At 50.4% G+C, this 13,095-nt stretch overlaps 1 protein-coding gene across 4 annotated transcripts in view; it reads right to left on the bottom strand.

The window, feature by feature from the left end:
• The window catches only part of LOC132338023 (protein CEPU-1), a 366,776-nt gene that overhangs the window by 17,159 nt on the left and 336,522 nt on the right, over nt 1-13,095 (bottom strand). For all 4 annotated transcript variants that reach the window (XM_059867150.1, XM_059867152.1, XM_059867151.1 and 1 more), the window contains one exon: nt 10,056-10,181. In XM_059867150.1, coding sequence (XP_059723133.1) covers nt 10,056-10,181 — 126 coding nt within the window. The remainder of the gene's footprint in view (nt 1-10,055; nt 10,182-13,095) is intronic.

The raw sequence follows: 13,095 nt of genomic DNA, 5'->3' as shown, positions 1-13,095 counted from the left end.
CAACTTTCTGCAATGGGGGATGTTTTCCATCCCTCTTTCTCCCCTGGGACCCCCTGATCACTCCTCACCCCCCAGAGTCATCTGAGTCACGGCAGGGTGAGACTCACTGTCGCCTCTCCATCATCTTTATCCCGTCTTTATTTTTTCAGACACGCTATTTTCCAGCCCAGTGGCCTTGCTCTGTCCCTTGTGTTTTATGGCACTGATGTCTCCATTTCTGCAGGATCACTCACAATATTGTGGCTTATTGAGAGAAGCCAGGGAAATGCAGGGTGATGAGTTGGATGGGTTTGGGGCTCTGGGGGGCTGGTGAGGATGCCCTGGGTCTGGGGAAGGGGGATGGGGTGGTTGTGACAGGAATTTCATGGATGTGTGATGCTGGCTGGCTGAGACTGGGGGACTGGACGCTGGGCTGAGCCCCTTCCTTGGAGCCCATCATCCCCTCCTCCGGGCTCTGCATAGGTATTGGCCCTGCTACAGGAGCTGGGAGGGCAGTGAGAGGCATTGTTCTGCAAGGGAAATGCCATTTTAAATAACAGCAGTGTGTCACAGGAAGGGGAAAAACCCATGGGCTACAGCATTGCTCTGGCTTTAAATTATACCATAGGAGAATAAAAATAAAAGAGAGGAAGACAGAGAGAGAGGCCAGGAGGAAAAAGAATTGCCATTGTTTTACCAAGCAGATGGGAAAGTTCAGGGGATCAGAAAAAGACTATTATTATCTTGACTCGACCGAGAGAAGATGGGAAAGGAAGAGGCATTTTTTTTCCCTGCAGTGAGGAATGCTGTGGCTGAAGTAATTTCAGCAGAGTCGGAAGGAAACGATGCCATCAGCTCAGGGTAGCACCCAAGTTACCCCCACAGCCTGGGCATGCCACCATCATTTGCCTTTTTGTCCCCTTTCCCAGCAGTGACAGCACATCCCGTGCTTCTATTGCAAGGCCAGGGAGGGGTCTCCAAGGCACACATTTCTCACCACCTCCAGCTGCAGCAACGTGCCAGATGTACTGCCAGATGTGCCCATTGCCAGTGGTGCTGCAGCTGTGGGCACCCCTCCATGGCACTGCTGGTCCCACCACCTTCCCAGCCTCGGGGCATGACCACCTGCCACAACTACCCAAATTTCTCCTTCCTTGTCCCAGAAACCCGTTGCTTGGCTACAAGCCATTAAATATCCTAAATACACAACAAATTTCCTGCTGGTTGTTTAACATGAGCAGAACATTATTTTTTTTTCTCCCCAAATTCATGTGAAAAGCCCTTTTTTTGTGTCTGCAATGGTGCTACAGCACCATGGTTGTAGCTTCAGTATTGTTCTCCAACTTGGTACAGGGCAGCTGAGCCTCTCTGGCTCTCCAGCACGTTCCAGCTCCTTGCCCTTACAAGCACAGCAGTGTTTCTCAGCCTCACCAGAGACAAGGAGACTCTTTTTCTACCCGTATTCAGGCCAGGGGAAGGGCACAGCCCTGAGGCCCATGGCAGTGACCGAGCACAGACATCAACAACTGATTTACAAACTGGGACAAACGCTGGTGCAACATCTTCCCTGACAAGTGTCAAGGTGATGGGACAGGAAAACAAGGAGGTGAGTGTAGGTCAGTCCTGTCAGAGCATCCTTCACCCACCACATTCCTCCTTAAAGCCTCTTTTCCACTCAATTTCCTCCCTTCCCCTCTATCCTCACTTTCTCTCTTCCTCTTTTCCCTCTTCCTCCCTCTGCCACATGATCTGCCTCAGTCCCCCCACTTTGCCTTGTCACCTTTCCTTCCCTACACCCACTTCTCTCCTGCACCCCTGGGACACAGACAGGGGCTGGCAACCTGCCCTGCTTAATCCCAGGGCCACTGACTCCTCGGGCACTTAATATTCACGACAGAGAGAAACATTTCATGGCGAATTGGACGTACATTCAACTGGAAATGGAAATTTTATGACTCTTCTCACTCCGTGCAGCAGATTACACCAGCTGAGAAAACATGGAAGCAAATGAACAACCTGTGAACTGTAAAGTATATTAATAATGAAATCACAGCCCGGGAAATGAAGGCTTTATTCTGTTTATATTCTGCTCCATTAATGGAGAGTGCTAGCAGTAGCTCCGCCCCATTAGCTGGCAATCTGCGCCCCAGGAAGAGCACAAGGATGGTGGGGGAACGGTGGCACAGGGCAAGATCCTCCTTTCCTCTGGGAACTTTGGCTCAAAGCATTTCCTTGTGCTGCCTCCATCTATGGACAGTGGGGGTAGGTGAACATGGGGGTTATCTTTGGTGCCCTGCGCCTGCAAGCTTATGAACAAGGTTATAAGGCAAAGTATGGAGCAAATGGTGATGCCAGAAAAAAGAAAGAACAAATTTGGGGGAAGTCAGCTCCAACACCACATGGAGCCACCCAGCAAGGAACTGGCCCTGGGAAAACCATCCATAGAGAGCCTCATGTGCTTTCTCCTTGGGCTGCTCATTCCCATCTCCTGCCTGCTGTGTTTGAGCATCCTTCCCAACCCTCCTCACCACATCCCATTTCTCCAGGGATGGAAGTACTTGTGCACCCACAGCCCCAAGGCCATGCTGATGGCCACAAACTGAGCTAAGCCAGCAGGGCTTGTGCAAATAAATATTTCAGTGCTATTACCCAGCACACAGCCCTGTCCTTGGCTCAGCAGACCTGGGCCACGTGTGACACAGCCCAGCCAGGCTCTCTCCTTCCTGAAAACAACAGCAGCAGCTTATGCAAAGCACATCACGGGAGCTAAAAGGAGCCAGAGCAGAGTTTTCTATAGCTGGAGCGACCTGGTGTTGACAGAATGGGGACGCATTTCCACAGCTCAGATTTTTATAATAATACCTCAAGGGAGTAGCTGGCAAAGTTTGGCCCAAATATAATTAGTTTGCACAGCTATTAGGGGCTGATAAAAGGTTTTAATTTGCGTGGAGATCTCTGGAATCTCAGACACTCCTGTCCCTTGCTCTTCCCCAGGCCAGCTGAATGAAAGGAGAGTCCCAGGCAGGGAGCGACACAAAGCCACACATTTATCAGGGAAAGAGGGAGTTGTGCTCAGCAGCAAAGGAGATGGAAAATCCAACAAGCTGACATTGCTGGTGTGTTGGGCTTTGTCAGCTCTGTCCCACCATGCCATTAACATCCCGTTCTTCCTGCAGGGAGATGCCATGCAGAGCACAGACCAGGGCATTTGCCACTCCTCAGTGGGTCTCACCTCTGTGGGAAAGGTGATCAGGGACTAAGGGAATAAGACACAGGAAAAAATTTGGAGGTGTAGGCAGAGCTTCCTGGTTTAGCCCCCTATTAGGGCAGCAGGCAGCTGCTTCCCCAAACTGTGATGAGGAGCAGATCCCTCTCTGCCTCTGGCAAACTGGGAAAGTGTGACATTGCAAAGCTGCATTTAGGGAATGTCTTGAAAAGAAGAGGGTTCCCCCCCCCCCCCCCCACTTTTCTAAGGGAAAGACATTGCCTCATTTGTAGCTGGAAGGGGTCTTGTTATTTTTGTACCAAGATGCATATTTTAGAGGCATGTATGCCAAATATGCAAAATCAGCTCCAAGAGTTCATTTCCACCATGCAGGGAGCCAAAAATATTACTTTTATACACATAAAAGTACATAATCTCCCATTGCTTTGAACAAGCAGGAGGAACTAGGGTGCATCAGGAAGGGAAATGCTAAAAGAAGCTCCCCACATGTCACACTAACGAAGTTTTAGTCATTCCTTGGCAAAAGAACAACCTGGAGGCCATGAAATGATTTCACCAGATTCTGTCCCCTGCTGGGCCAGACCCCTCTCCCATGGGACCTGATGGGGAAGCTGCTGGCATTCATCAGGCTGAATATTTCCCCTGATCCCTGTCGGGATCTTGCTGGTCCACATATCGGTCCACACTCTTCTCAAGCAACCCATGGCAATGCCAGTTGCCTCAATCACCATAACCACACAAAAAACAGTGTCCATTCCAAAGTCCTGCTTCTCCATGGCCACTTCACCCTATTTATTCCTCCTATTTGTATATCCTACATGATACAAGCAGAGCTGGACCACTGCTGACCCTTTGCCCGGCTGCTCTGTCTGGCACACGTTGATTAAAGGAGTATCAAAAGTGGTGGCAGATTTACAGGTTAACAATGATTTAGTGGGGAGCACCGGAGCCAAATTAATGCTGGCTATAATGTAGTTTACCTCATTAAACAATGCACACCAAGATCCTGTCTGTTGTAAAACAATTGGTCTCTGAAGCCTAGTGTTCATCTTCCAGGGTTGCTGGGAGATAATAAATGGGTAATATTCCGGCGATAATGGTAATGGAGTCACGGCTCAGAGCTAGTATTATGGCAAAGCAGTAATTATTTCAACAGTAAACAAGGGGATGGTTGAGCTGCCGGCAGGATTAGAGCCAGTTGAAATGCTCCAGTTAATACAGTGGAGCCCAGGCCTGCATCTGCCTCTAGGAAGGAGCACAAGGTGCTTGGCCATCAAGTGTGTCAGTTGAACCTCTGCTGAGTCACCCAGACACCAAAAGACAGGAGGCACACATGCAGTAAAGTGAGGTGGGAGGTGGGACAGCATGTACAACATGGTGGCCATCCCATCCCATCCCATCCCATCCCATCCCATCCCATCCCATCCCATCCCATCCCATCCCATCCCATCCCATCCCATCCCATCCCATGCTGAGCTGGCAGCTCAGGCTGGGCTCTGAGCCCCATCACACAGCAGAAGCACTCGCTTCCCTTCTTTGACACACCACTCAAAGCAAATCTACGAAGCAGAAAAGAGGCAGAGCAGAGACACAAGACCCGGGATGAACACAGAAGGAGCCTTACACAAACCATCTGCTCCCTCTGAGAGGTATTTCCCTGCTAAAAGGGCCAGCAGAGGACACGGCTCTCTGGTCTTCCATTGATGAGGTGACATGAGGACAGGCTAACGGGAGCAATCCCACAGCACATGCAGCTGATCAGGGGAGGAACAAGGCAGCACAAAAGCAGGCAGAGATTTTCCCACCCAAGTGGATCCCACTTCTCCCTGTGCCTCCCAGCTGGACTCCAGATCTCATGTCCAACCTATCCTCTGCCTCCTCTCCAGGGAGGATGAAGATGGCAGGAAATGTGCTTAATGGACAAACCTTTGAGATGGGAGGATGTCTCCCCTTCCCAGGGACAAGCAACTCTTCAAGCTGGATAATTTTTGCAGATGTTTGTCCTCTTGTTTAAAGCCTTGCCAAGAGCCAGGGAGAATCAATATACCCAAATACACCAGACTTCTCCCAGGGTCCCTTTGCTGGTTTGCTGCTGATGTATAGACAGATGATCTCATGAGACCTCTGCCACATCAGGCCACTGTGTTTCATCTATCTTAAATGTCTATATGAGCTGTGATTACTGCTGCCTCTGAGTGCCTCACGTCTGGAATGTGTTTATCCTCCTGCAGTTCTGTGAGACAAGGGACTGCGATTGTTCCTCTTCCAGGGAGGCCACGGAGGTTAAACGGGCTGATCATGGGGGATATCCTGGATGTGGCCACGTCAGGATCCTCCAGGCATCTCCCCAGTCTCTGTCTTGTAGCACTGAGGCATCACCTGCCCCATAAATGACAGCTCAGCCTCAGCTCAGGACTTCAGCTCTGCATGAGATCCAGCTTTCAGCACCCAGCTTAATCCTGAGATTAATGAGGGATTCCCACCACATAGACCTCTCGATCAGACCTCTTACAAGTAAATACACCATCAGCCAAACCATAATGTTTTCCTACCCTGGCAGCCACTGTCTTAAGCCTCACACCAGAATCCATCATACTACAGCAATAATCAAAAAGCAATTAGATAAAACCATGGCAGAAAAGTCCATTAAGGGTCATTAGGATGACGACTTGGATGCAGCCTCTGGCTCGGGATGTCTGTGTGTGGCAGAGCTGGATGAGCCAGTGGAGGGACCTGCATGCACACATCCTGTTTTACACCCTTTCCTTGTGCCTCTGGCCCTGCCATGGCACAATAACCCCACTTGTCTGCCCACACAGCCCGTCTCATCATTACTGCTAAACTGTGCCTGCTTCTCCTGGGACAGAGGCTGCTGAGGCTTCATTCCTCTTGGAAGAACCCTCATTTCAATTCCTTGGCACATTTCCCAAACTTAATAGGAGGCATGACTAGTTTTGTGTCTGCAGCACAGATAAATATCCCCTGGATAGCTCAACGTGGTGCCACTCTCTCTGCCAGTGCCTTGGTGTCACCCTGAGCCCGGTGGCCCGGCGTGCTGTGCTTTATCCCAGCCAAGAAATCTCAGCCTTCATCCACTGAGAGCTGAAAACTGGCCTGACAATATGACAATCGCCATGACAACATCAGTTACCCCCCAAAAATAAATAAAAAGCCCAGTAACTATGGAAACACCTGAGTGACCAAAACCAGGCTATTAACTAGAAGACCTCGCCGCAGTTTACAGACAGCATCGGCACTGCGAGGCTGGGGACTGTAATCCAGCCAAAGACTCAGAAACACAGACATGCTCTGCACCTAAGGGTGCAAAATGGATGTTTATGGGCACACACGGTGCTGCCTTTCAGACCTCTTAGCCCAGGTCTGTGCTACTTCTACTTCCTCTGGGCACATGCTGCCTTCATGTCAGGTGTTACATCCAGGCCACTGTTCTGTACATAATTCTCTCCCTCTTTGCCTCTTTTGCTCCCCCCTTCCCCCTCAAGATGCCTCTCTTAATTGCCATCCCAAGGGCCGGGGCCCCACAGGGGTGCCAAGAAGGGATGGAGCTGCCTCATCCCATGCCAGATCTTGGCACCTCACAGCAGTTTCAGAGAGCTGAGTTTTGAAGCCCCAGTGCCTGGCAGCTCTGCTGGTACTTGTGATGCCAGCTGGAGCATCCAAGCCCAGGACAGAGCCTCTAAGCTGTTAAGCCTCCTCTGCTGAGGCAGAAGAAGCTGTGACTCCAGCAGCTTCACTTCTTTTTCCACCTCAATCTGTTCAGCTGCATTAACAGGAGTTGCTGTGAGTTAATACAGCATTACTGGGAGGAGAAATAAAATAAGACAGAGAGAAGTAAGGCAGAGGAACAGCAGACAGGCGGTATCACACCTTGTTTGGACTGGTCACAGGCTCACAAAACACTTCTCCAGAGCCAGCAGCCTGCTTGTGTTCATGCAGGAGGATGAGGATGGGGACAGGTAGGACCAAGTTCTGAGAACTGATGGAGGCACCAACAGGGCCAGCATGCTTCAGTTCACAAAATCAGAAGCAGAAAACTCTCTTGCTTGGGTCCACAGAGCTCTTGAGTTATACCCTGAACCTGTCTCCTCATCCCAGGTGCATTAACTCCTCCAGGCCCCAAACTAAAGAGAGCTTCCAAAATGGGCTTCACAACTCCTGGAACATGGCAACAGCTGCAGGCAGGCAAATTCAGCAGAGTTTACCAGCCCAAGCCACTGAATGCAAATTCATTGGAGCAGAGACAGAACAGCCAAGCAGTCAGAGGAGCCTGAGTGGCTGGCAAAGGGTCTCAAGTGAGATCAGTCACCAGGGAGCTGGGCTGCTCTCAGTGTAAATCCTCTGAAAGGCCTTCCCCTGCACTCCCTGGTGAGCAAACACTCTTATTTGCTCCATTTGCCACCAAGAGGTGCACTGTGTGCTCGCAGGTGCCAAGGAAATCATAAAACCTGTGAAGTGCCCTTGCACAGACCACAGAGCAGCACTCACCAGTGTCAGCTCAGGGACCAATCCTTCAACTCCTGGTGCGGCCGTGCCTGGCACACACAGCACTGGCACAGCCTGTCCCGAGCAGCACTGCTGGGAGCCACTTCCCCACCCGCTGTGTGAACCCTTAAATTATGCACCAGCGTTCTCTCAAACAATTCTCCCTCGTCCCTTTTCTCCACCACTTCAAGAGAGATGGAGGAAGATGGTGAGAAGGAACAGGAGGCAGCTCGCTCGAAACTTCCCATGGGATGAGTAGAACAACAACAACCAAGAGGGGCCAGCCAGCAGCAAGCTTTGAGTTTTGCTTGCCCCTGGCACTCTGAATTAGGATGTATCCTACATCCCAGATCTGCTATAGCACCTATATGCATTTTCTCTGGCTCTCATTTCAGTCCTCACACTTCTGATCTTCATCTTTGCTGTGTGTGGTGAATGCAAAATGGAGAAGTAGAGGTTCCCCTTGGTGACTTGGCAGACCTAGAAACAGAGGAGCTGCCCACAGAGATGGGCAGCCATGGAAGTTGTCCTGTGCCACCTCTGGGCTCATCACCCTCCGTCAGCAGGAGACCAGGCTCTGGTAAATCTCTGTGATCATTTGTTCCCTTTGAGTTTTGAAAGCAGAATGCCTAATCATGGCCAAAATCAGGAAAGAGCTACTGCTGCAAATTACACAGCACCACAGGTAATTTCTGATTAGCTCACTCTTCCTCTCCTGGTGCATCCTCAGTTTCCATAGCAGCTAAGTCCTAAGTAAAATGGAAACATCTGGTTCAAGCGCATGTAAAGATTCCCTGGGGAAAAAAACCTGCTGGATGGCAGCAAACACAGAAAATAGCCCTTGTGAAAGACAGAAGCATCAGGAGCTGGGAGCCTGGTTAGGACAGGATGGATGGCATGTGGGAGAAGGCAGCAAGGGGCACATGAGTGGGAGACAAGGATTCTGGGGAGCAGGAGGGGATGTAGGAAGAAGAGTGGGGCTGTGGGAAAACAAGATGCTTGTGAAAAACAGGTACTGAGGAGGCTGAGCAAAACAAAAATATGTTGTCAGGGTAGACAAGGGGAAGAGTAGGAAGAAGAGGCTTCAAGGTGGGAACACATGGAGACTGCCTCGACCATAAATGCTGCCTGATGGTGACACACAGTGACAGAGACTTTGATTCCATAGAGAGACGCTCAGGGATGGGGAGGAGCACATGGATCCATGCAAAGACACTGACCAAAGCCACCAGCTCAGAAGCAAGACCACCTACAGTGGATAAGCCAAGATGTGCTCTGGGGGAATGGCTTGCGGAGGCTCCTATCAAGGGAAGGGGCTGAGATGCTGCCAACTCAGCTTGCTCTGCTTGGGTTTTGCAGAGTGATGGATCTGGCCCAGTCATTTGCTCCAGCATAGACAAATAGCAAAAAATCAATGGAGCTGCAGCGAGACACCGCAGCCCTCATCAGGAGCTGAGCAGGGAGAGCAGCCACGGCGCCATCCACCACTGCCGCCCCTCCGCTGGCTCCTTCGGCTGCCGGACAGCCTGGCTGGGCATCCCCAAGGAGAGCTTGAGGCAGTTGTCTGGAACAACAGCCCACGTTGGTAAAACCTCAGGGGAAACAGGACTCTGAGGCGGAACTGAAGCACTTAGACAGGATCAGAGGATCAGAGGCAGGCATTGCCGCTTGGCCGCACGGCTCATCCCACCCGGAGCCTCCGGATCTCACCCCCAGCTCACCCACCAGAACCTCGCAATCGCCTGGGAATAACAGGGCAGCAAAATGCAAAACAAGTGCCAAAAAGCAGCTGGGAAAGGGGGTTGAAATTATACGGTCCTGCACGCCTGGGAATTTGCTTCCCAGCAGTCACACCCACACAGTTCTGCTGAGGGTTTGCTTACCAATTAACAAGGCCACCAATTAATGCTTCATGTGTTTTCCTGCTCATTTGCACTATTTACAATCCTCCTTTGAAGCAACCTGTAAGAATTGCCTGAAAAATGTTCAAAACATGGCCAGACAAGCACATTCAATGTGCAGTGTGAGTGCCCCATGCAGGAACTCCATGATCCTCGTCAGTCCCTTCCAACAGAGAATATTCCCTGATTCTATAAATCTCTAATCATGACAACCCCAACCTGGCACCTACAGCCAGTCCTCCACAGGACCAAAATCATCAGCTCCTCTTCCAGACCACCAGGATGGAGGTTCCTCCACCAGAGTCACCAAGTCCTGCGTTGAGTCACATCTTTTTGGTGCATTTCACCTTTGCCTGGCAACAGAACGAGCCACCGACCCCTCCCCAGCCACTCACAAAGAGTGCTGTGCCCTTCCCAAAATATTTCTGGTAACGTTTTGTTCTTACCTTTGGGTGAGATGTGTCTCCAGGTGATTGTTGGGTCTGGCCTGCCCGTGGCTATGCAGGTGAGGCTGACATTGCCGCCCTCGTTGATGGAGATGTCGGAAGAGATCTCGGTGATTTTTGGAGACACTGCAATGACGCAAAGAGGAGAAGGAAAATGAAACTGGTTCTGCTTCAACTCAAATCTTAGACTGTGGGTGAAGGAGGCTGAATTTCCATCCTCCCTCAGCTTTGACAATTTTTGCAATAGCCCATCAGTCTCATCTGACTTGGCAGGAACAAACAGGGAAAAGAGGGGGCAGAGAAGACACAGCTGAAGTGGGAAGAAACTGTAGCCAGAGGGGATTCAGTCATTTTAGGGAGGCTCGAGAAACTCCTCCGTGGTGTGAGACAGTACTTCTTCCTACCCCACTTCCAGCATTCCTTGTGTTCTCCTAGCCATGACAAACCCATCCCAGCAGAGCTGCATCTTCCTGAGGAACCACAAGTCACCCCCTTCAAACTTCTGCAGCTTTTCCTGCAGCTGTGCAGGCTCTCTGCCAGGCCCTTGTGAGCACAGGAGCACCAAGAGGAGCTGGGCATGAAGAGAGAATCTGCTGAGGACCCTCTGAGGTCAACCACCCTGCAGAGGGAGGGAAATTCTGTGGGGATGAAAACCATCCCCCTGCATTGGCACTGCCACCCAGAGCACACAGGGGGGAGTCAGACCCAGGGGGTCCAGGCCCCAGAAGGGTTACAGGATGGGGGTGATGAGTAGGGGGCTGGGAAGGGATGAGGAGCAAGCAGGGAGCACTCAGCTCCTGCTGCTGCATGAGCAGAGGACACGATGTGGCTGCTGAGGAGGGCTGGGAGATCTTGGTGGGGATGTAGGAGGGAAAAGCATCAGCTGCTGTTATCAGCCTGCACCTGCAGAATATAATAAAGACTGTCACCTTCTCAGGTTTATTTCCAGACTTTCTCCAGAGCCTAGCAGGCACTGGCACCCTCTTGCAGCACTTTGCAGGAGAGCCACAAATCACCTGCACCTTCCACCCTTACTGGGAGAGCCAGATTCATCACCCCACTTGGGGCTGCAGCCCAACACCCCAAATCCTGGCTTGGACCCCACTCCTGGGGCTCCCTTCCCTGCCTCTCCCCACCTCCTCCCACACCTTCCCGGGCTGCGCCAAGGCGGAATGACTGCAATGGCCTTGCACGCAATGCCTCTGCTGTGCAGGTAAGTAATTTATTGATCCGTAAAGCACTCCAAGACGCTCTGGAAGGGATTATGTCATGCCAGTGCCGTGCAATAAAATAAAAAATGATGGATTTTTTGTGAACATGATGGTGATTTAGGGTTTGTAGTTGGAAGTGTAGTTAAAGTACATTTTAAGTGGAAATCAAGGTGGGTAATGAATTATTCTCTGTTTTGAAGGGCTTCTGGGAGTTCATTTTTTTGCTGCTCTGGGCACGATGGCTAATCTGCTAATCATGCACTGGAGAACAGCTCTGGATCAGCTGCTCCCAGACAGAGGGGGCTCTGGGGCAGGACAATGGAGGGCACAAAGACAACACCTAAAAAATATTAATATGCTTCAGTGTCACTAAGAGGACAGCATATTCCTCATGGGACCACTCAGAGATGGGAATGCTCTGCCATGGCCAGGTCCATTGAGGAGATGCAATTAATTACAACGTCGTTATGATTGCCCCGCTGTGCTCCTGGTGAGGCTGGGACTGCCAGCCAGGAAATCCATGTGTGCTCTAAAAACACAGAGCGTGTGCTCTCCACAACAAAAGCAGACCAGGGGATATTGCCATGGTCATTTTGGAGAGGTGGGAAGAGCCAAGCGGAGGCACAGTGATCGCCCACCTTTGCCTGGGAAGCAGCAAGAACTTCCAGCTCAAAGACCCAAAAAAAGAAAGGAGTATCCATCATCTTAAATGTGCTGTTTGCTGCATCACAGAGGAACCTTTCTGATGTTTTTAACTGCTGAATCCACATCGACCCAATTCAGCTTGTTTTGCAGAAGCTTTTAAAAAGACAAGTCAGACTTTACACTGCTACTCTGGGACTGCACAGACCTACTTGCATCCACCCAGGCGAGAGACAAAAATCAACTGACCAGGTTATAAAACATAATTAAAACAATTTAAACTTGGGTTTGATTGATAGGACAAAGGGGAATGCCTTTAACCTGACGAGGGTTGATTTAGAGCAGGTATAAGTATTTTACAATGAGTGTAGTGAGACCCTGGCCAAGGCTGCCCAGAGAAGCTGTGGCTGCCCCATCCCTGGAACTGTTCAAGGCCAGACTGGATGGGGCTTAGAGCACCCTGGGATAGTGGAAGGTGTCCCTGCCCATGGCAGGGGATGGAACAAGAGGGTCTTTAAGGTCCCTTTAAACTCGAACCTTTCCATAATTCTATAAAAAGCAGCTTGAACAGCTCATGCAACAGGGCAAAAGTTCACCATACTCTGGCAAGCTCAGGACACCTTGAGGGAGATGCAATTTACTGTGGCCCATCTGGATTGAGAGGAGGCAAGAACATCTGGGAAGCAAACCAGAGAAACGTCACTGAAGCTGTTAACTAAGTCTGGAATTGTCTATGCAGTGGTAGGATTTAACACGGTGGTTATTGTATGCTAATTAAATATTTGAATATTTTACTGCACAAACTATTCCAAATGCCTTTCTAGAGACATAACAGGTGTTTTGTAAGGCTTTTACCAGACTAGGGAGGGAAATCTTAATAAATAAATGATCCAAGTATATGTTTAATATTATTTAACAGTCACTGGCACTTCCATTCCCTCTGCATTAAAGGACTTCCACCAGCACTTGGCTTTTCTGCAGCAGTGGGGCAGAGGAGACATTTCCTCTGCCGAAAGCAGGACGCAGATGGAGCTGTGCCCCTTTGGGAATGAATAAATAAATAAAGCTAAGTAAATGCAGGCTTCCCAGGCGGGAACCCTCTCCTTGCGGGCAGTCCTTTTGTGTTCAGCATCTCTCCTGCTCGGAAGTGATTAAACATGGCAGTGTTGGCCAAGCTGCTCCGGTGA

Source organism: Haemorhous mexicanus, chromosome 24 (genome assembly GCF_027477595.1).
Source record: "Haemorhous mexicanus isolate bHaeMex1 chromosome 24, bHaeMex1.pri, whole genome shotgun sequence".
Classification (NCBI taxonomy): domain Eukaryota; kingdom Metazoa; phylum Chordata; class Aves; order Passeriformes; family Fringillidae; genus Haemorhous; species Haemorhous mexicanus.
This window is presented reverse-complemented; position numbering and strand designations above follow the sequence as displayed.